This window comes from Rana temporaria, chromosome 4 (assembly GCF_905171775.1).
Source record: "Rana temporaria chromosome 4, aRanTem1.1, whole genome shotgun sequence".
In the NCBI taxonomy this organism is placed as follows: domain Eukaryota; kingdom Metazoa; phylum Chordata; class Amphibia; order Anura; family Ranidae; genus Rana; species Rana temporaria.
In genome coordinates this window covers 370748393-370772566 of record NC_053492.1, presented here as the reverse complement: position 1 = coordinate 370772566, position 24174 = coordinate 370748393, and the positions used below count along the sequence as shown (strand labels likewise).

The window sequence follows — 24174 nt, the reverse complement described above, 5'->3', positions numbered from 1 at the left end:
TGTTCTTCTCTTTTAAAGTAGAAGTCCACCCTAAAACTAAAATCCCTGCATCTACAGACATCAATGATCTAATACTAACCGTAAAGAAGAAATCAGTATACATACCTTTCCTGCAGCCCATCTGACCCAATTCCACGCTGAGCTGTCAGTCACGGCTTCACTGTGGAGGCGGGTAAAGAGGGCACATCTGAGAAGGGAAGCCCCATAGTAACTCTATGGGTGATGTCACTCCCCATTCATTTCACAGCTGTTGTCCGCTGTTTCCTCTGCAAAGTTTCTGTCGCTGGAGACCGGATCAGATAGTCTTCAGAAAAGGTATGTATACTGATTTCTTCCTTACAGGGCTAGATATGTTAGTCGTAAAACATAAAATCACAACAAAAAAATGGGGTGGTGGCGCTGGAAATCAGTGGTGCATTGAGATTAAGAAAATAAACATAAAAGTCAGTTTTGTACAAGTCCTTATGGTGTTGATATAAAATATTTAAAACACTGGGGATGGATCGAAGCAGCTTGAGGAAGAGAAGGGAGGACACTGTCCTATATGAAGCTGATGAACCAAGTCCAAAATCCGGGGCAAGCCTTCCAACAAGGGGGAGATGAGAGCAAAAACTCCAACATATGCAAAGAGAAGAGAAGGCGCCTCCAGGTTAGGAACAAAATAGCTTTAATTACAATAGGTAACAGCATCCACTTACATAACAAGTAATGGAGATCCAGCATGTAGATCCTAAGTAGTGGTCACGGATGTGGCGATCTTCCGCACTAGATGTTAGCTGGAACAGTGCTCTGGTGCCTCTCTATGTCTAACCGTCCGTGTAGCAGGAAGTCCGGCTGGGGTGGTGAGACCATCGGGAGCGAGGCGTGGAGTGCAGCGCGAGTCACGGTGACGTCACAGGAACCTTTAGCATGCGACGACGTTTCGGAGCTGGCGCTGCGTATAGCTGAGCGCGCTCCTTTATCAAGCATAAAGCTAGAATCACAACAGGTGCAGGTTTAAGAGATATCCACGGTAGCTACAGGTAAACCTTATTATAGGCTTACCTGTAGTGAAAAGTGGTCTGTAAAATACGGTGCCAGAAGTCCAAGCTTCTAAACATTTAAGCCTTTGTTAGGACAGACAGTGTTCACATTTAGTTTACAATTGATGATGAAGATCTGCCTGCACAATACAGAGGGTTAATTATGGCAAACACAGCTGCCCAGACACTCATAAATGACTTAGTAGGATTGCGCAGTGCTGGATTTTCCAGAAAAGAGCATATAAAAAGTTTGTTCTTTTAATTAGACATAGTATGTCTGTTTGATCTTCCCTTAAAGATCCACTTTCTTCTCTGAGTCTTGGTCCAGTAAATCTTTCTTGTTGACAATGGTATTTGTTGGTCAGGTTTTTCTCCCATTTGGGTAATGTTTTTGTTTCACCTGTTTTTATGGTGGATGATTGGTTGGTCCTCTATTTCACTGACTGGGGTCAATCTTTGCTTTAGGTACCAGTTTCTCATTGGCAGTGATTATCTGTCCTGGTCTGGAATATTAAGTTGATCCTTGTCCTCCCCTGGGTCATGGCAATTTCCATATATTGTATAGATTTGACCCATTTTTCATCTAGACTTGATTGGGGTTTTCATTCAGATACACTTTTGTACAATTATCCCTACACCTGTTGGACCTTTTAGTGGCTGATTCCTTTCCCTCAGTTGAACTGCTTTTTGGATGACATGAATGTATAAAGGGGTTGTAAACCCTTCTTTTTAAAAAAAATAATAAACATGTCATACTTGCCTCCACTGTGCAGTTAGTTTTGCACAGTGTGGCCCCTGATCTACCTCTTCTGGGATCCCCCGGTGGTGCTGGTAGCTCCTCCCCCCGCATAGGGTGTCCACGTTGGAGAAGCACTCTCCTTGGTGGACACCCATGCCGGCGTGCTCCTGAGCCCTGCTTTTGGGTGTATTCAGGCAGAAAGCTAGAATTCGCCCCGGCGCCCGCATCATTGGATTTGATTGACAGCAGTGAGAGCCAATGGCTGCGCTGCTATCAATCAGGACACGAGACACCAGCCAGATCTGTCTGCCGGAGAAAGACAGCGTTCAGGTAAGTAAAACTGCGGAGCTGCAGCTATACAGAAGGTTTTTAACCTTAATGCATAGAAGACCATTTTAAGAAATCCTGAATTTCTGTGTCCCTCAAAGGAATGTTAAAGAAAATAAGATGTGTGTACTTACTGTTAAATCTTTTTTTTCTTTTTTAATGCTACTGAGGAACCTGTGTGGGGCAGTATAGCCTGACTGTTTTAAGATTTACCAAATTTCTTGTTCCCTAGTTCTACCTAAAGCAGAGCTATGCTGCATCAGAGCGCCACAAACCAAAAATGCTATTTAACAAATTTTTAATATTCAAAGCAAACCCCCCCACCCATCCATGTCTCCATGCTTTATTTTGCTGAGAAATCAGTTTGAAAAACACCGCCTAGCATATCTGGTCATGGCCATTTTGAGTAAGGGCAGATGATTCATGTAGCATTTACTTCCTAGAATCCATGTACCCTTAGCTCAGGGAGGCAGACGTTCCATCAGATTAGGCGACCATTTTGGTACACCCCGCACTCAGCCGCAGTAGGGGTACAATGAGAAGGCGGCAAGTGGACATCCTTTTGCACCCACCGGAGTCTTGCATTTCACACTTCTTTTTAACAGTAAACTATAGTGAAATTCAGTATTTGGAAATCCGTCTGAGTGTTTTGATTCATTTTCTAGGCAGTGTTCTGTCAGAATAGCAAATCTGTAAGAACAGCATTTAAAAATCGAAATCCTGTATTTCACTACATAAGCTCAGTTTAGTGATAAAAATAAGTGTGAAATGCAAGACTCTGGTGGGTGTAAAGAGCCTTTTCACTGTATCCTTATGGTGGCCGAGTGCTGGGGTGTACCAAGATGGCCGTGTTACAAAATCTGACGGGTCGCCTAATTTGACGGAACACATGCAGCATATCTGAGAAAACCCTTGTGTGACATCATTTGCCTAGGCCTGGAAACCAGGAAGTAACTGTAAAAAAATAAAAGTTTAAAATGTAAATATGATAAACTTTCCTATCAGCATAGCAGTGTAAGAATTAAAAATAGTCCATGTTGATTGAAAGAGTGAAGTTCCACTTTAATCTTTTAAAATGGGTTTTAACTAGTGGAACTGTATGAGGCAAGTAGCAAAGTGTGACTATAATATAACTGCTATAATGTAGATGTGATTTTTCCAGGACTGCATTGTGTCCCTACCGATTATTGTGGAATATGTAATTAGTGTAGAACAATAAAAACTGTCAAAGCAGACCTATGTGTAGAATATTGATGTTTCAGTAAATAAACCTAATTTCATCAAAGGGCATAGTACAAAGGGCAAGTATAGTACTTCAACCATGTCATGACATTTCTAAATTGTTTTATTATGTTCTATCAAGCCTCCCATTCCTGACCCTAATAACATGCGAGATTTTGTGAGTTACCCTACGTCGGGAAATGAGAGGTTGCACTGCACTATGAAGAGGACAGAGGATGATCCAGAGGTTGGAGGACCGTGCTATACTCTTTACTTGGAGTACCTAGGTGGGCTGGTGCCTGTTCTCAAAGGGCGAAGAATAAGTAAACTGCGACCAGAGTTTGTAATTATGGATCCTAAAACAGATGGAAAAACAGGTATTTTTGTCTTCTCATTCATGGACTAATTTGTAAAATAATCTTAACTGTCTTTTTGTAGAAAATAAGTTTGAACACTTTCTACCCATTTGCATTTTGCAATATAATTAGACTAAACAATTTAATTAATTTTCCTGTTAGTCTAAAAGAGAAGCAACAATGTTTTTAGTGAGCATTAATTTTCTTTATTATAACATTTAAAGCGGGGGTTCACCCTTAGAGGGCACTTTTTCCCCTTAGATTCCTGCTCGTTTTCTCTAGGGGAATCGGCTATTTGTTTTAAAATATGAGCAGTACTTACCCGTTTTCGAGATGCATCCTCTCCGTCGCTTCTGGGTATGGGTCTTCGGGAGCGGGCGTTCCTTCTTGATTGACAGTCTTCCGAGAGGCTTCCGACGGTCGCATCCATCGCGTCACGATTTTCCGAAAGAAGCCGAACGTCGGTGCGCAGTATAGAGCCGCACCGACGTTCGGCTTCTTTCGGCTACTAGTGACGCGATGGATGCGACCGTCGGAAGCCTCTCGGAAGACTGTCAATCAAGAAGGAACGCCCGCTCCCGAAGACCCATACCCGGAAGCGACGGAGAGGATGCATCTCGAAAACGGTAAGTACGGCTCATATTTTAATACAAATAGCCGATTCCCCTAGACCGAACGAGCAGGAATCTAAGGGGAGAAAAAAAAAAATTTAATAAATGGGTGAACTCCCGCTTTAAGTAAAAGCACTTTCTGACATGGTTTATACATTATTATAATGCTTGCTTATGTTCATGGTTTTAGTGGTGCTTCCCCTAGAGCCGGCATGTCCAAAGTCCGGCCCATGGGCCAATTGCAGGCTGTGTTTCGGTTTAATGCGATCCCACTGGTAATTTGGATATATATATATATATCTTTTGTGGCCGCCAACGAATCCCTGTGGCACAAAAGATATGTACCGTATTTATCGTTCTGGCAGCCTCAGAGGGGGTGGGACGAGTGCCGTCAGATTACATACAGGAGAATCTCCTGTTTAGTTGGCGGGCCTCTGTAATAGGATGTCCTGTCTCCTGGGCTGGCATTGAACGACTGCTCTTTCTTTCATAGGAGGCAGGACTTTGTATTAAAGAGACTGCTGAGTAATTGGGAGATTCTCCTGTATGTAATGTGTTGGTGCTCGTGCCGCCCCCCATCCCTGTCCCCTCCTAGGCTGCAGATGGGCATCGATCAGGCTGCACTGAGGCAATGGTGAGGCTGCATTCAGAGGCTGTATTCATGTCAATGGTAAGGCTGTATTCATGTCAATGGTGAGGCTGTGTTCATGTCAATGGTGAGGCTGTATTCATGTCAATGGTGAGGCTGTGTTCATGTCAATGGTGAGGCTGTGTTCATGTCAATGGTGAGGCTGTGTTCATGTCAATGGTGAGGCTGTGTTCATGTCAATGGTGAGGCTGTGTTCATGTCAATGGTGAGGCTGCGTTCATGTCAATGGTGAGGCTGCGTTCATGTCAATGGTGAGGCTGCGTTCATGTCAATGGTGAGGCTGCGTTCATGTCAATGGTGAGGCTGCGTTCATGTCAATGGTGAGGCTGCGTTCATGTCAATGGTGAGGCTGCGTTCATGTCAATGGTGAGGCTGCGTTCATGTCAATGGTGAGGCTGCGTTCATGTCAATGGTGAGGCTGCGTTCATGTCAATGGTGAGGCTGCGTTCATGTCAATGGTGAGGCTGCGTTCATGTCAATGGTGAGGCTGCGTTCATGTCAATGGTGAGGCTGCGTTCATGTCAATGGTGAGGCTGCGTTCATGTCAATGGTGAGGCTGCGTTCATGTCAATGGTGAGGCTGCGTTCATGTCAATGGTGAGGCTGCGTTCATGTCAATGGTGAGGCTGCGTTCATGTCAATGGTGAGGCTGTGTTCATGTCAATGGTAAAGGCCGTATTCCTGTCAATGGTGAGGCTGCATTAGTGGCAGTGGTGAGGCTGCATTAGTGGCAGTGGTGAGGCTGCATTAGTGGCAGTGGTGAGGCTGCATTAGTGGCAGTGGTGAGGCTGCATTAGTGGCAGTGGTGAGGCTGCATTAGTGGCAGTGGTGAGGCTGCATTAGTGGCAGTGGTGAGGCTGCATTAGTGGCAGTGGTGAGGCTGCATTAGTGGCAGTGGTGAGGCTGCATTAGTGGCAGTGGTGAGGCTGCATTCGTGGCACTGGTGAGGCTGCATTCAGAGCAATAATGAGACTGCAGATGGGCACTGATTAGGCTGCATTGATGGGCACTGACCCTTATTTTACTTCACAGTTCTTTATTTAAAATGTTCGTTTTTTTCCTGAAACTTCCCTCTTAAAGCGAAGGTGTGTGTTCTACACCTGTGTGCGTTATACGCTGATAAATACTGTATATCCAAATAACTTGCCTGAGGTCATCTTTAGACTCTTGGCCCTCGCGCATGTTCACTTCATCAAATCTGACCCTCTTTGAAAAACGTTTGGACACCCTTGCCCTAGAGGCTACATCTGTATTTTTAGAATGCAGAATTAGACTGTGGATAGGGGTGTAGATACTTTTTAAATGCTAACTCAATCTTTTTAAGGGTGTAATATGATGCATGCACAGTATCTGCAGCTCCCCTCACTCAAGCCACCACCCCCCCCCCCCTTACAGAATTCTGGGTGCTTCTCAATGCTGGCTTCTGTCAAATTTATAATTCGTGAACGTCAATGTGAGGTCTTTAATTTTTTCTGCCCTTGACCAGTGTAAGGGATAATCCTTCCTGCCCCTTCTCCTCAATGTAGAGGGGCATCCTACCTGTCCCTGACCACCTATGAAAGGGAGAATCTCTCCTCTTTCTGATTACCTATAAAGGGGAGGTATCCTTTCTGTCCCTGACCACCAATGTAGGGGGCATCTTTTTCTTGCATCCTGACCACCAGTGTAAATCGAGCATTTTTACTTGCACTGGCCAGCAATTTAATGGAATTTTTCTTCCCACTGACCACCTATGTTAGAGGGGGCATTTAGACTGACCAATTTACCAGGTATGATTATATGGATTGCACATTTTAAAGGGGCCTTTGTCTTTTACTGCCCATTGGTATACATGGAGCTTTTATTTGGAAATGTCCACTTAACATCAATGTAAAGGGGGCAAAAATAAGAGGTTTATGAAGGCCACTAGTAAGGTGTTTTTATTATAGTACTAAAGTATTAAATGTTTAAGCCCACAGAGATTTCATCAGAAAGATGGGACACCAGGCCTTTTAGGGGACCTATTAAATGTTGCTTCGGGACCCACTCATTTGCAGTCATTTATACATTTCCATGCTGGGTCCACTTTGAGTAGGTTTTGATATTTATACACAAGGATAACATTTCAGGAATTCCCTCATTTCTGTCATGCTGGTGTTTTTCATACTGTCATGCTCTACTAATTCATTATTTTATTGTGTTTTCCAGATGAAATTTATGGCAATGGATTGATCTCTGCAGTTATTGACAGCTGTAATTGCTCAGATTCCAGTGATATTGAACTTAGTGATGACTGGGCAGCTAAGAAATCTCCGAAGGTTACAAGAGCTAGTAAATCTCCCAAACTCCCCAGGTTCGTATATGCCTTTTGTTTTTATGTATGTGCATGTGTGTGTATTACTATTTATAAAGCAGAACTCTAGATTTGATGGCCACTTTAGTTTTTATTTTTACCTGGTAATCCTGCAAATAACTACCCTCCTTCCTTCCTTTGGTGCCATGGCAGTCATTCACACTGGAATGTTTACATCTGCCTTTGTTCATCTCTATTACAGTGCCTTGAAAAAGTTTTCATTCCTCATTTTGTCATTTATTTGGATTTTTTGCGATAGACCAACACAAATTGGCACATAATTGTGAAGTAGAATTAAAATGATAAATGGTTTTCAATTTCTTTACAAATAAATATCAATATGTAAGTGTGGCATGCATTTGTATTCAGCCCCCCCTTTTTACTCTGATATTCCTAACTAAAATCTAGTTGGACCAATTGCTTTTAGAAGTCATCTAATTAGTAAATAGGGTCCACCTGTGTGTAATTTAAAGGGTCACTAAAGGAATTTTTTTTTAGCTAAATAGCTTCCTTTACCTTACTGCAGTCCTGGTTTCATGTCTTCATTGTTCGTTTTTGCTCTGATGTTGCTGTAATCCTTCTCTGTTCTGAACACTTCCTGGTTGTCTGTTTCCTGATGCAAAAAGTCATGGGAGCTTTCTCTCTGTGGTCACTAATCAAGGAGGTGTGATTACTGTGTGTCTAAAACCCCTCAACACCAATCAGTTTAGTTTTACAACCCATCACTGCCCTGTATTGGCTCTGAGTCTCTGTACATCACAGAGCAGGAAACGGCATGCAAAAACGAAACTGAAACTGTAGGTACATTATATGATTGATTTTTTATCTATTTTTATTCATTTTAAAAGGAATCAGTTAACTATTATGTCTCTATACCCTGTAAACAGTCATTTCAGCAAAAAAAAATTTTCCTTTACAACTCCTTTAATCTCAGTATAAATACAGCTGTTCTGTAAAGCCCTTGAAGGTTTGTTAGAGAACCTTGGTGAACAAACAGCATCATGAAGGCTAAGGAACACACCAGACAGGTTAGGAATAAAGTTGTGGAGAAGTTTAAAGCAGGGTTAGGTTATAAAATAAAATCCAAGCTTTGAACATCTCACGAAGCACTGTTCAATCCATCATCCGAAAATGGAAAGTGTATGGCACAACTGCAAACTGACCAAGACATGGCCGTCCACCTAATCTGACGGTCGGGCAAGAAGAGCATTAATCAGAGAAGCAGCCAAGAGGCCCATGGTAACTCCAGAGGAACTGCAGAGATCCACAGCTCAGGTGGGAGAATCTGTCCACAGGACAACTATTAGTTGTGCCCTCCAGAAATCTGGCCGTTATGGAAGAGAGGCAAGAAAAAAGCCATTGTTGAAAGAAAGCCATGAGAAGTCCAGTTTTCAGTTTGCAAAAAAGCCATGTGGGGGACACAGCAAACATGTGGAAGACGGTGCTCTGGTCAGATGAGGCCAACATTTTACTTTTTAGCCTAAAAGCAAAACGCTATGTGTGGCGGAAAACTAACACTGCACATCACCCTGAACACACATCCCCACTGTGAAAGATTGTGGTGGTGGCAGCATCATGTTGTGGGGATGCTTTTCTATGACAGGGAAGCTGCTCAGAGATGATGAGAAGGCAGATGGAGACAAATGCAGGGCAATATTGAAAAAAACCTGTTGGATTCTACAAAATACAAAATACTTTAGACTGGGGTGGAGGTTCACCTTCCAGCAGGACAGCAACCCTAAACATACAGCCAGAGCTACAAAGGAATGGTTTAGATCAAAGCATATCCATGTGTTAGAATGGCCAAATCAAAGTCCAGGCATAAATCCAATCAAGAATCTGTGGCAGGACTTAAAAATTGCTGTTCACAGACGCTCTCCATTCAATCTGACAGAGCTTGAGCTATTTTGCAAAGAAGAATGGGCAAAATGTCACTCTCTAGATGTGCAAAGTTGATGGAGACAAGCGAAAGGTGGTTCTACAAAGTATTGACTTAGGGGGACTGATTACAAATGCACTCCACACTTTTCAGATATTTATTTGTAAAGAAATTATTGAAAACCATTTCTCTTCCACTTCACATTTATGTGCCACTTTGTGTTGGTCTATCACATAAAATCCCAATAAAAACATTTACAGTTTTGGTTGTAACATGACAAAATGTGGAAAACTTAAAGGAGTATGAATTCTTTTTCAAGGCACTGTGTGTGTGTGTGTATATATATATATATATATATATATATATATATATATATATATATATATATATATATATATATATATATATAAATATACCGTATTTATCGGGGTATAGCGCGCACCCCTAAAGTTGCCCCGAATCCTGTGGAAAATGATTTTTTTGTACTTACAGTTTTGGTGTCAGGTCCGGCGTCCGTCTGCGGCTTTGGGTGTCCTCTTCGTCAAGTCTGGCGTCCTCGCGTCCTCCCCGCTCGTTTCCCGCGCCGAGTTTGAATACTGCGCCGACATATACAGAGCGCAGTACACTCGTGTATTGTCGGCAATGCTCGGCTACTCTCGCGCTGACGTCCTGTACGTCCAGAACGTCAACGCGGGAGGAGCCGAGACTGCCGGACAGTACACGAGTGTACTGCGCTCGGTATATGTCAGCGCAGTATTCAAACTCGGCGCGGGAAAGCGGGTATCGGCATATACCGCGCACCCACGATTTTGCCCTGATTTTCAGGGCACAAAATTGCGCGGTATACGCCGATAAATACGGTATATATTATATATATGTGTGTGTATGTGTATATATATATATATATATATATATATATATATATATATATATATATATATATATATATATATATTAAAAGAACAAATTTCAAATTGTTTGACAAACTCCCCTGCTATATTTGTACACTTATCCCAGCATTTAACTAATGTCTGGAAAGATTTGTCAGTTTCCCTGAACCATCCTTGGACAGCCTGCTTTGCTTAGTGATCGCTCCTTCACTGCAGTGCAGACCTCAACTCTTCTGTGATGGTCAAAAGTGGAAAGCTGTCTTGGTACCCAGCATGCACGAACGTTTCAAAAATGTTTGTGAATGAGAGAGAGGGGAACGGCGCCACTCTGAGTGCAGTATGTCAGCAAAAATTCAATGTTTAATAAAAGTAAGATCAACTCACATTTTGGTGAGATGTAATGTGCATGGCATAAGTAGAGCAGATGGCAGGAGCTCCACGAGGCATAGAGGAAATGGCTGTGAGAGGCTGTCCAGCAAGCGTCTGTCAGAAGGGGCAGGAGCCACGGTAGGGGAGCTGACAGGGATCAGACACATTAGCGGATGAGAGGTCTCCATCCAAGCCATACCTGTGAGATCCTGAAGAGGCCATCTTTGCTGCGTGCTGTCCCTCAGTTATGAGTGGAGGAGGACCTTGTGTTATATCCCTGAGATTTGGGTTCTCGGTTCTACCTGGGTTTACCCATATCCATGGGGTCAGTGGCTGCAGGTGTGGATAGAAAATGCAGGCCAGGAGAGGAGCTTCAGCACAGCACATCTGCTCCAGAGGCCATCCAAACCACTTCCCTAAATATTGAATTTTAACTGACATACTGCACTCAGAGTGGCGCCTCTCTCTTTCATCTATATCCACAGTCGCTTCTGCTCTCTTCATCTGGCTGTCCACACTGATGCAGACCAGAACCCCTAAACCCTGGTCTGATTTCAGCAGTGAATGAACTTTGCCTACTGGCACACCTGGTCCTTGGAACTATTTCCATATCGCGCTAGCTGTGTTTCTAGCGCTCCATCTTTCAGAATTTTAAATGTTCGTGAATGATTGTGTTCAAGCACAGTACGATGATGAGACGCATGTAGGAACGGCAAAGTCTTTTGTAGATATATGCGGGTTTTGCGCCTTCGTTTACAAGAAACTTCATAACCACGCGCTGTTTCATGCACGCTCTAACTCTGTTGTCTGCCATCTTGAATAATGGTCTCTGGACTGGCTCACGACATGTGCGTCGCCTATCAGTAATAGGACACACTTGCCACTTACTACTGGGTGTAGTCCCGCCACTCTAGCATCCCTTTTTTTTCAGCTGTAAAATTAAATGTTCCAGTTTGACTTGAACGCCCCCCCCATACAAAATTTTTGATTGTGCATAAGTAGGAAAGATATTGCACAAATGATTACAATTTAATTATTGCAGGAGCTGTTTATTGCTGCACTGTATGTGCAAACTTTAGGAATGTGTTTGGTTAATTCCTTCTGCTGAGCTTCTTGGCTAATTTTATTAGATCTGTACTACATAAAGGTATGTGATAAGGGTTACAAATTTGTCTTTTGATTGAAAGTCAACATTGTCATTTTGGTCTATAATTGTGCTGCTTTGATCCCACACCACTCAAATCCTTTTGTTTACTGCAGAATTAACATAGAAGCAAGAAAATCCCCAAAGCTATCCCGAGCCACTCAAGAAATTACCAGGTCTCCTCGATTACCTATACGAAAACCTTCAATTGGGTCACCAAGCCTAACTCGCAGAGAGTTTCCTCTGGAAGACATTACTCAGGTGAGACCTAACTGTCTTTAGTTTTTTGTATTTAGACTGACAGATTCAAACTCAGTTTCAGTAATGGATATACCTAAAGATAAAATAAAGATTCGAATAAAATGGTTATAGGCAAATCAAGTATCTTTTTAACTTTTATTCTCTTCTAAGACTGTGAGATTCTTACTAGACATGTAATTCTTAAAATTCTTCAGTGCCTCTAAAGGAAAGGCATGCTAGCCAAGATCATTTCCATTCATCACCGAATCCTCCATCAAGCAAGAAACTAATTAGAAACATTTTATGCACTTGCTACATTTAAGATGCCTACATTTTATTTTGCAGCATAACTATCTTGCTCAGGTCACATCCAACATATGGGGAACCAAGTTCAAAATTGTAGGATTGGCAGCTTTCTTACCAGCTAATCTTGGGGCGGGTAAGTTCTTATGCAACTTTTATACAGATTTAAATTACTTTGTAAACGAATGTAAGACATGTAAAAACAGCTGTTGGTAGTGAGATGTTTTGTGGCACTAAGAAATTTTCTGTATTTTTGCATGAGCAGTTCTTTTTTTTTTTTTTTTTTTTATCAAGTCATTTTTATTATCATTTTTTGACAATACAAATATGCTACAGCAGAAGCATATCACAAGGAAAAGTTTCTGATACCAAAACAAGAAAACAAAACAAACATATAAAACAATACAAAAACTGAAACTTTTCACAGACTAACTGAAATCGTTAATGGCAAATGCCCATATCTACCCAATAAAATGCCCATATCTACCAAAAAACGTGTACATACGTATGGACTCTTGTTAGAATCTGGTTGTCAATGGCTTTGCATAAACATCTGATAGCTCCCTTCTGATCTTACCCTCTATCCACCTTATTCTATTTCACTGCTTACCCCTGTATGCATGAGCAGTTCTTAAAGTTAACCTGTACTTTTCCCATGGAGAACAAATGCCTATGCCCCCTACTGCATATATTTGTCTTCCTTGGTCGTACTTGGTATCTTCCATCTGACATTGCTGGTGTTTAGCGATTTGGATACTCAGCAGTGCAATGTCACAGAGCTGGGGTAAAGAGTCCTTAGCCATGTGTGAGCTCCAGCTGGAATAAACTTATAGCTTTGCACAGGGCTTTTAATTCCCAGCCATCAGGAAAGGCAAGTAAATTATACTGCGATGATAAACTTTAGATTAAACCTGTTGCTTAAAGCCTCTTTTACACTGATCCGCTGTGGTTTCCCCACAGCACTGGTGCTGTGCCCCTATGGTTTTTATGTTGATTTACCTGTGCTTTGCCATAGACTTCCATTAGATTGAGAGGTTTTGGTGCCTTTTTTTAAAAGACTTTTGGTGCACTTTCAGATAATGCACCAAAACCGTTGTAAAAAAACAAATCCAAACATAATAAAAAAGTGCATGTACAAATGAATCAATGTGAAATATTTGATCATGTGCACCAATATGTGAACTAAACATTAAAGTCCATAATACACATCATGTCTGTTAAAAAAAAGTCCATATGACTATTCAAGGTAATAAAGTGCTTGTGGAAAAATCCAGCTTCGAAGTGCTCCAGTGCTTAAATGTGCTCCTTATGTTGAAAGGGTAGCCTCTTACCAGATACTGTGGATCTCGAATTATAGCTATCAAACAAGCACACCCTCCATCTCCACGATGGATTATTATTTCAATAGTAAAATATTCCTGATGTGACACTATTGTTGGTGGATTGAACACAAATGCCCCCTAAAGCCCTATTACACTGACAGCGGTAAAGCGCAGCTAGTTTTAGCAGCACTTTACCATAGTTTTAGAGGCGCTTTTTGGATACTAGCGAAGCGCTTTTAACCCCCACTAGTGGCCGAATAAAAGGTTAAAAGTGCCTGCAAAGCACCACTTCGGCAGGACTGCCTATTAATTTCAATGGGCGGGGTGCCCCAAAGATGCTGCTTGCAGGACTTTTTTAACGTCCTGCCAGCGCAGCGCCCCAGTGTGGAAGCACTCGGACTTTCACACTGGGACTGCAGATGAGGCATTTTTCTGGCCATTTACAGGTGCTATTTTTAGCGCTAAAGCGCCTCCAGTATGAAGTGGGTCTTAGAGTTACAGAGCCGCTCACCACAAAAGCATGTATAGGATTTAAATAGGGAGAAGCATCCCAGTGTAAAACAATTAAGATGAGCTTTATTAAAAGATCAAAATTGCACTTACAAAGAGGCAATGAATCACAATCGGTGCATAAAACCCAGCCAGCCGCATTGTCACCTGTCTCGCCGGCCGAGATGATGTCGCATGCAAACCCAGCCCAACGCGTTTCCCCACAAATGGCGTCCTCTGGTATTGGATATACGATATCTGGTAAGAGGCTTACGGTTTCAATATAAGCAGCACATTTTAGCACTGGCGCTCTTTGAAGCTGGATTTTTTTCCATAAGCACCAAGCACTTTATCACCTTGCATATTCATATGGACTTTTTTTTTTAATAGGTATGATGTATGATAGACTTTAGTGTTTAGTTCACATGTTGGTGCACATGATCAAATATTGCACATTGATTAATTTGTACATGCACTTTTTTTATGTGCAGATTTGTTTTTTACACCGTTCATTCATCAGTTTCACTTTATGAGCGATTGGAATTAACATTTATATAAGCACTATTATTTATATGGGTATATAGATAATTTATCTTTTTTGTGATCGCATTTATTCATGAATTTGTTATTTTCATTTAAAGGAACAGCGCACCTTTTTTTAAGCCATTTTTAACAGTCCAGTATTCAGATTTTTGAGTTGCAGAAGTTCATACTACCTGTATTGGCAGAGCGCAAGATCATATTTTTCTTTCCTAGTACACATTAAAGTGCTGGAAAGCAGAGGGGTGTGTCTTTGGATCGACTTTTATCAAGGAAGCAACTGATGGGGATACAGCAACAATCTTCGTTAGTGGAAGAAGCCGAAGGGAAATTTCCCTTACATTTACACACTTCCATGCTCACCACATCGAGACCCCCAAAGCTTGGCTCCCAGTTAACCTGCAAGGTCTGGTGCTTAAATGATGACAAATCCTCAGACACCTTTCTCGGCATGAAGTTGCACCCCAACTTTCCAAGCTTTGAGGACACTTGGTCAGCTTGCATCACCGCCACTTAGAAGTAGCAGGTAACATCCCAGGGTTTCCAACGCTTTGCTCTGGGGCCCCCACACATAAGTTTATGGACGTACCCTTTGACCTCTTGTCTGCACTTTAGGTTACATTCCAAGATACTGACACCAGCACTGTCCCTACTGTGCATCGAGGAATACCCATTGTGGGATAAACAACCAACCTTCTGTCAAGGGAACAGTTGGCATAGGCTTTATCTGACAGCATGGCCTTGACTGTCTAGATATTACAGGTCTATTCCAGGACACAGCTTAGACCAGAGTGTTTCCTTCACACGAGAAACTGCAGATTTCCCCATCTCAGATTTGAGGTCTCCAGTCTAGAGTTCAACCAACTCTCAGCTTTTGTATGAGAGTTTTGGGCCTGATAGTAGCCTCATTTAAGGCAGTCCCATGTGCCCAGTTTATCTGTAGACCTCCACAATGCAACATACAGTATCTCACAAAAGGGAGTAAATCCCTCCAGGGCTGGACTGGGACAAAAATTTGGCCCTGGACTTCATCCAGACCGGCCCACTGACAGGTTTCTCCAATGTGGGTGGCCGGACAGGGAGAGGAGGCGAACGCTGCGGGGAGGGAGAGGAGGCGAACGCTGCGGGGAGGGAGAGGAGGCGAACGCTGCGGGGAGGGAGAGGAGGCGAACGCTGCGGGGAGGGAGAGGAGGCGAACGCTGCGGGGAGGGAGAGGAAGTGAGTGCTGTGGGAAAGGGGAGACAGAGGAGCGGAGGGGGCGGCGGTCCGCTGTCACTGAAGCTGGCCCACTGAGCCATCGGCCCACCGGTAAACTCCCTGTAGTCCAGATGGCCAGTCCATCCCTGCATCCCTCACATTTTTTTAAATATATTATTATATCATTTCATGTGACAGCACTAAAGAAATGACACTTTGCTACAATGTAAAGTAGTGAGTGTACAGCTTGTATAACAGTGTAAATTTGCTGTCCCCTCAAAATAACTCAACACACAGCCATTAATGTCTAAACCGCTGGCAACAAAAGTGAGTACACCCCTTAGCACAAGTACATCAAATTTATAATTTTTCATTACATTGTGTGCGCAGAAATAAAGCATACACGTTAACTACAAGGCATCTGTATTACAGGTACCAATATTGTAAAGAAACTTAACCAGCTAGAAGACAAGTTGGAAATATTTATATTTGCAAACTACATATTCAAAGGCATCGGAAATTTATCATTTAAAAACATCTTCGAATTGGCAAATTTTTTAATTTTGGCTTGCTCTATGTAAGAGTCAGCAGGGAAGATAGACAAGCAGGTGAGTTCCAAGATGACCAGATAGAGGAAAGAAAAGATGTATTGCACAGAAGCAATACCTGGATGTAAACTGAGGTAGGCTCGTTCCCACAGTGGGCTTTAAGACAACATATTACCCTGGCCAGCACCAAAACATTTAGCACTTCTACCAAGTTTTTGAGCTTTCCAGGTCTGCACAGAAATGTGTGACCCAAGTGGGTGGTGCATTGAGCTCCAAGAGGTGCTGGATGTGTCTGTTAGTGGGACAGTCCTGTAGCCCGCTGCAGAAACAAACATACAGTATCTCACAAAAGTGAATACACCCCTCACATTTTTGTTAATATTTTTTTATATCTTTTTATGTGACAACACTGAAGAAATTACACTTTTCTACTATGTAAAGTAGTGAGTGTTCAGTTTGAACAACAATGTAAATTTGCTGTCCCCTCAAAATAACTCAACACGTAGCCATTAATGTCTAAACCGCTGGAAGCAAAAGTGAGTACACCCCTAAGACCCCTTTCACACTGGATGTGTTTTTCAGGCGCTTTAGTGCTAAAAATAGAGCCTGTAAAGCGCCTGAATAAAGCCTCAGCTGCAAACCCAGTGTGAAAGCCTGATGCAGTAGTGCTTTGGAGGGTGCTTTTAACCCTTTTCACCCGCTAGCAGGGGTTAAAAGCACCCCGCTGGTGGCCGGAAAGCGCCACAAAAACGATGGTAAAACGCCACTAAAGATAGCATCAAATTGGGCCCAATTGGCTATTTTCCCTCCCCAGTGTTATGTGACTCGTTCATGTTAACAGGGTCTCAGGTGTGAATGACTCATACTCAAGTGACTCAAACTGGTCACTGGAAGCTCACCATGGCACATCATGGCAAAGAACTCTCTAAAGATTTGAAAAATAGAATTGTTGCTCTACATAAAGATGGCCTTGGCTATAAGAAGATTGACCCTAAAACTGACCTGCAGCATGGTGACCAAGACCACACAGTGGTTTAACAGGACAGGTTCCACTCAGAACAGGCCTTGCCATGGTCGAACAAGTTGAGCGCATAAGCTTAGCGTCATATCCAGAGGTTGTCTTTGGGAAATAGACATATGAATGGTGCCAGCATTGCTGCAGAGGTTGAAGGGTCTGGAGTGGGGGGGGGGGTTGGGGGGTGAGGGAGAGATCAGCCTGTCCGTGGTCTGGTGAACTCCATGCTCAAGAGGGTTAAGGCAGTGCTGAAACATAATGACACTTGGGGCGGAATTCGGACATTTTCACTTAGTGGTGTACTCACGTTTGTTGCCAGCGTTTTAGACATTAATGGCTGTGTATTTAAGGGGACAGCAAATTTACAGTGTTATACAAGCTGTATACGCACTACTTTTACATTGTATCAAAGTGTAATTTCTTCAGTGTTGTCACATAAAAAGATGTAATAAAATATTTGCAAAAATGTGAGGGGTGTACCCACTTTTATGAGATACTGTACATGTGTTGTAGCCTGTAGGACAAGTCAACTGAGTCGTTGGGTTGACTGATTAGGTTGTTCCAGGTTGTCCTTAGCCTCATAGCTCAAAAATGTGTCTCTGAAATTGGAGAAGTCCTCCCTCCTGTCTAATGGAAGACCCTCACAATAGCTAGTAGCCTGTCAGACTGGAGAAAAGTCCTGGAAATTCCATCCAATTACCCTTAAGTGACAAAAGGAATAGTTTTTCATCCCTTGTGGCACAATGGGCAACAATTGCCCAGCATGTTTTGTTTTTACTTCTTCAGGGCCAAAACTTCAAGAGTTCTTTCTTAAAGCCTTTTTAATTATATAAATGCCACACAGGGCAAATCTTTTTTTTCTTTAGCAGTAGTTTTTTTTATAATTGTAATAATTATTTACTTTACTTTTAATTTATTCAATATTTTTTGTGTTTTGATGTAGTTATTTATAAAACAAGTTTGCTACACCTTCAACCAAGACAGATGACCATCTACCTTCCAGAAGTGCGGAAAATTTCAATGGATTATATTAATTTGCCTGTATTTAACACAAATGTTTTCAGTGAAGATGAAGATGACTTACCTGGTGAGCACCTAATGGTTCATAGAAATAAGAAAGAACTATTTAAATGTGTTTTATTTTTTAAGGATACCAGGGAAATATTAGTACATATCACACCAAAGGCAATCTTGTACAGTCCGTTTCAAACTTTCATCTTCCCAGAGGTTCCAAGGCAAATTAGATTTTAATTGGCTACTATGGATTTTTTGGGACCCATTGTTTAATTTTTTTAGGCATATACAAGATATCCTGGTCATCTATTTATATGGTATTGTATCCTAGTAATTTGCCTTAGTAAGTTGTCTTTTACCCCCTCCCTTATTGAAGCCCAGGTAGTATTTGCCTTCATCTTTGGGGCAGATCCTCAGAGCGAGTACGCCGGCGTATCTACTGATACGCCGGCATACTTTCAAATTACCCGCGTCGTATCTTTAGTTTGAATCCTCAAACCAAGATACGACGGCATCTGGGTTAGATCCGACAGGTGTAAGTCCTCGTACGCCTTTGGATCTAAGATGCAATACTTCGGCATCCGCTGGGTGGCGTTCACGTCGTTTTCCGCGTCGGGTATGCAAATTAGCCATTTCCGACGATCCACGAACGTACGAGCGGCCGGCGCATTTTTTTATGGTGTCTCTAGACGGCTTTTTCCAGCGTATAGTTAAAGCTGGTATTTCGTTGCGTATAGTTAGACCTGCCGTGTTAAGTATGGCCGTCGTTCCCGCGTTTATTTTTAATTTTTTTTTGCGTAAGTCATCCGTGAATCGGGATGGACGTAATTCACGTCTAAGTTTAAAAAAATTACGTTGTTGCGACGTCATTTAGCGCAATGCACAGCGGGAAATTTAGAAACGGAGCATGCGCAGTTCATTCGGCGCGGGGACGCGCTTCATTTAAATGAAACGCGGCCCCTAAACGCCGATTTGAATTCCGCCGCCAGAGATAGACTACGCCGCCGTAACTTACGGTGCAAGTTCTTTGGGGATTCAAACCGGCCAAAAGTAAGTTACAGCAGCGTAGTGTATCTCACATACGCTGCGCCCATCTATTTCTATGTGGATCTGCCCCTATGTTCCTGAACCCTGACTGCCTCTAGCTCTTACCACTTGCCTTATTCATTTATATGGTTGTAACTGTACTCCTGTGATGGTTGGGAACGGCTATGTGTATAGACCAAAAATAAAGAAGAAATTCCGCGCTGGAAAATACACAAAAAACTTTAAAAATTGCAAGCCAGCACTGGAGGATAAATTCAAATAGAAATCCCAATAGTGATCAATAACAATAAAGTGCAGCGCAAAACATATAAAATTAAGTAATAACACAATTGATGATCAGATAATGTATATAAATTATATATAAAAATATATATATATATAACTCTAATATTAACATTTGTGTTAATATTAGAGTTATATATATATATATTTTTATATATAATTTATATACATTATCTGATCATCAATTGTGTTATTACTTAATTTTATATGTTTTGCGCTGCACTTTATGTGTATAGACCAGCCATAGGAATGAATTGCCCTGAGAATGTGCAGTAGTGGCTGCATGTGGCCAAATGTTTTTACTGCAAAGGCTTTGTCATGCCAGGAAGGGCCAGTAAAGATCTCAGGAGCAGGGATGAAGGTAAGTATTTTACTGCCTGGGCTTCACTGTCTGGTGTGGGGAGGAATGATTAGGGACAGCTTCAGTAAAAGTGAATTTTTCTGTTGAGGTATCATTTAATTGGGTTCCACTTTTGTTCTGTCTACCATCTTTATTATTATGTTAGCTAGGATTTGGAATCAACCTTTTAATTAGATGGTAAAATAAGCTAAATTAGTTCATTTTTCCATTTCCTAAATCAGTATTTTCATTTTCTTCAGCAACTGGAACCTCTGGGGCACCTGAAAACAACCCCCCTTGCACTGTGAATATCCCCATTGCACCAATTCATAGCTCTGCTCAAGCTATGTCACCAACTCAAAGCATTGGCTTGGTTCAGTCTTTGTTAGCCAATCAAAATGTACAACTAGATGTCTTGACCAATCAAATGGTAGCTCCTGCTCCTCCAGATCATCCAGTAGAAAATGCTATTCAGTATTCAGCACCAAATAGATATTCCAATCCAGGGCAGGTCATATTTGGTGGAGTTGAAATGGGACGCATGTTACAACCCACTCATCCTCCTTTACCACACCCATCACTGGCTACTGTTCAGATGCCGCCTGTTGAAAACAATGAAAGAAACCATGAGCATCCTCAAAGGCCAAAACCATTACGTCCAATGCACCAGTTTGCAGAAGGAGATGCTGTTGTTTTCACCACTGTTCAAGAAATGCAAATAAACAAACTAAACCCTCCACCTCCATATCCAGGAACTATACCAGCTCCTCCAACTTCAGCTGCACCTCCACCACCAATCCCTCAACCTCCTTTGGACCTCTGCCTCAAGAAGGGAGACTTTTCTCTCTTCACAAGTGGACACTACCAAACGCCTATGGGATATGAGCGTATAACAACATTTGATAGTAGTGGGAATGTAGAAGAAGTGTGTAGACCACGGACACGAATGCTCTGCACACAGAACACCTATACTCTTCCAGGCCCAGGAAGTTCTGCAACCTTAAGGGTTTCTGCAACAGAAAAAAAGATTAAGCAACCATGCACCAGTGCTACATTAAATAGGTTGACTGTTCCACGTTATTCTATACCACCTGGGGATCCACCACCATATCCTGAGATTGCAGCACAGCTTGCTCAAGGAAGAATTGCTTCTCAGAGAATAGACAGCAGTCTTATTCATGCCACTCTGCGCAGAAATAGTCGTGAAGCAACTCTTAAAATGGCCCAAATGACAGATAGTCAAAGAGCAACACTGCAACATCCTCCTAAAACAAAAAGCAATGTTGTACCTGGACAGTATCAACCACGGCCACCCACAGCATTGTACACTTGCAGCCAATGCAGCAGTGGTACTGGAGTAATTAGCAGCAGTATCAGTAATCATAGTGGCAATTTCAGCACTAATACCATAGGAGCAGGAAATATCCGTCCTGAATTATCAACAGCTTGTGGTCCACAGCAGAGTACCGTTATTGTTCACTCTGCCAGCACAGTCCCTTTAGCATCTCAGTCGTCATATAATTTATTAAGTCCCCCTGAAAGCTGTCGAGACAGGACAGACTATATTAATTCTGCTTTTACAGAAGATGAATCCGTTTCCCAACACTGCTCAGTAGAAAAGCAAACCAGGCATTTAAATCTGGCTGAGACAGGCCTTACAATAAAGCGGCCTCCACCATACCAGTGGGACCCATTAGTAAGTGAAGATGTATGGGTTCCCCAAGAAAGGACAGCGCATAATACATTGCCAATGCCCCAGAGACCACCCCCTCTAATCCTTGGACAAGGTCAGCATTTAGATTTGTCTCGTGTGCCATTTATTTCCCCTAAGTCACCCACCAGCCCTATTTCAACATTCCAGACAAATTATGGAGTTGGGATGCCATATAGCAGTGGTTATAATGTCCCACCATCTTTCCAGCAAATACCGAAACCTTGCTCTCCAAAGGAAGCTTTACCTCCAGCACAGTTTGTGCAACAAGAGCCCACTATAGTAGTACAGCCAGCATACCCACCCAATTTGCCTTGCTGTCCCTTGCCACCAATGTATCCAGGAAGTAGTAATTGCAATGGCTTGCAACTTCCTCAAGTGGCACTACACCCATGGAACACATACAGCCCATGCCCACCAGCGCTGAGTTCACAGTCTACATTACCACCGAAACCTCATTTGGTGCCAGAGAAGCCTGTCATATCTCCATCTCAGCCAGAGATGCAAAATAATGTGGGCAGTGAAGTCATGGTGGAAACTGCAGATAACTTCCAGGAAGTTCTGTCATTAACAGAGAGCCCTGTAGCTCAGAGAACTGACAAATTTCCAAAAAAAAATAGAAAACGTTTAGATAGCAGAGCGGAAGAAGGAAATGTTCAGGCTATCACTGAAGGCAAGGTGAAAAAAGAAGCCAAGACCCTGAGTGACTTTAACTCTCTCATAGCCAGTCCTAGGCTTGGAAGAGAAAAAAAGAAGGTTAAGAGTCAAAAAGATCAGCTGAAATCCAAAAAGCTAAATAAGACAAATGAGTTTCAGGATAGTTCAGAAAGTGAACCTGAACTCTTTATTAGTGGGGATGAGCTGATGAACCAGAGTCAGAGCAATAAGAAGGGATGGAAAACCAAGAGGAACCTTAGGACTGCTAGTGACCTGGATGAGTTTAAATGTCGGAAAGCTAATGACAAAGATGATGGCAGGTTGGGAAGCCAAGGATTTGTCTACGTCATGGCAAACAAACAGCCTTTATGGAATGAGGCAACACAAGTATACCAGTTGGACTTTGGAGGTCGAGTGACTCAGGAATCTGCAAAAAACTTTCAAATAGAGCTGGAAGGTAGACAGGTATGGTAAAAGTTTTGTTTGTATAACTTTTCTTTAACAGTGTCATTTGTTTTATTCTTTTATCTTTTTCTATGAATGTTGTGTTTATATATATATATATATATATATATATATATATATATATATATATATATATATATATATATATATATACTGGCTATGCAAATGTTGCAGTATATCCCTTACATCACATTTGTGTTTTTTGTAAGAAACATGTGAAGGAGTAGACAGAGATAGATACTGTAGTTTCTTCCTCTAGTAAGATTTTAGTTTATTTTGACATCATGCCTATAAAAAGACACATCTGACACAACCTTCATCCAGTTAAATCAAGCCAGTCTGCAAACATTAAGGGTCCACCTCTTTCTTGCTTCATGTTGTCCTTAAGGTGCTTATTAACCACTTAAGCCCTGGACCATTTTGCTGATCAAAGACCGGGCCACTTTTTGCGATTCCGCACTGCGTCGCTTTAACTGACAATTGCACGGTCTTGCGACGTGGCTCCTGAACAAAGTTGACGTCCTTTTTTCCCCACAAATAGAGTTTTTTTTGGTGCTATTTAATCATCTCTGCGTTTTTTTTTTGCTATAAACAAAAATAGAGTGACAATTTAGAAAAAAAGCTATATTTTTTACTTTTTTGCTATAATAAATATCCCCAAAAAATATAAAAAAAAACAATTTTTTTCTCAGTTTAGGCTGATACGTATTCTTCTACATGGTTTTGGTAAAAAAAAAAAAATCGCAATAAGCGTTTACTGATCGGTTTGTGCAACAGTTATATCGTCTACAAAATAGGGGATAGTTTTATGGCATTTTTGTTGTTATTTTTTTTTTTTTACTAGTAATGACGACGATCAGCGATATTTTGCAGTCAGCGATATCGTGACTGCGGCATTATGGCGGACACATCGGACACTTTTGACACATTTTTGGGACCATCAGTGCTATAAAAATACACTGATTACTGTGAAAATGACACTGGCAGTGAAGGGGTTAACCATTCGGTGGCGCTGTAGGGGCTATAAGTGTGCCCTAGGGAGTGATTCTTACTGTGGGGGGGGGGTGGGCTGTGTGTGACAGTGATCACCGCTTCCAGGAAGCTGTGATCGCTGGCATTGTCACTAGGCAGAACGGGGAGATGCTTGTTTACATCAACATCTCCCCGTTCTTCCTCACCGTGAGACAATCGTGGGTAACCCCGCGGCATGTCTGGACAAAAGCTCAGAGATACTCAGTGTTCAAGTATTTTATTTTGTGTGCACTGGACTTAAAGTCTGTTAGTATTCTTTTAGCAATGTTTTCTTATGACAGTTGATTCCTCTGTCAAACTAGCAAAGCAGATCCTGTATGGTGGTGGCAGAGGAATTACCAGTAACACTTCTCCTTGATGATTGCTACAGGTCATTGCTAATGAAGAAGCTGGGGGAGGCCTGTTTTAGTAAAACATGGTCATCTATAGCAGGG

The 24174-nt window shown here is 42.0% G+C and overlaps 1 protein-coding gene across 1 annotated transcript in view; it reads left to right on the top strand.

The window, feature by feature from the left end:
- The window catches only part of TULP4 (TUB like protein 4), a 197404-nt gene that overhangs the window by 157644 nt on the left and 15586 nt on the right, over positions 1-24174 (top strand). Inside the window, exons 9-14 of the mRNA XM_040350948.1 lie at positions 3452-3686; positions 7112-7256; positions 11655-11799; positions 12124-12217; positions 18136-18279; positions 20136-22708. Of these exons, the coding sequence (XP_040206882.1) occupies positions 3452-3686; positions 7112-7256; positions 11655-11799; positions 12124-12217; positions 18136-18279; positions 20136-22708 (3336 nt within the window). The remainder of the gene's footprint in view (positions 1-3451; positions 3687-7111; positions 7257-11654; positions 11800-12123; positions 12218-18135; positions 18280-20135; positions 22709-24174) is intronic.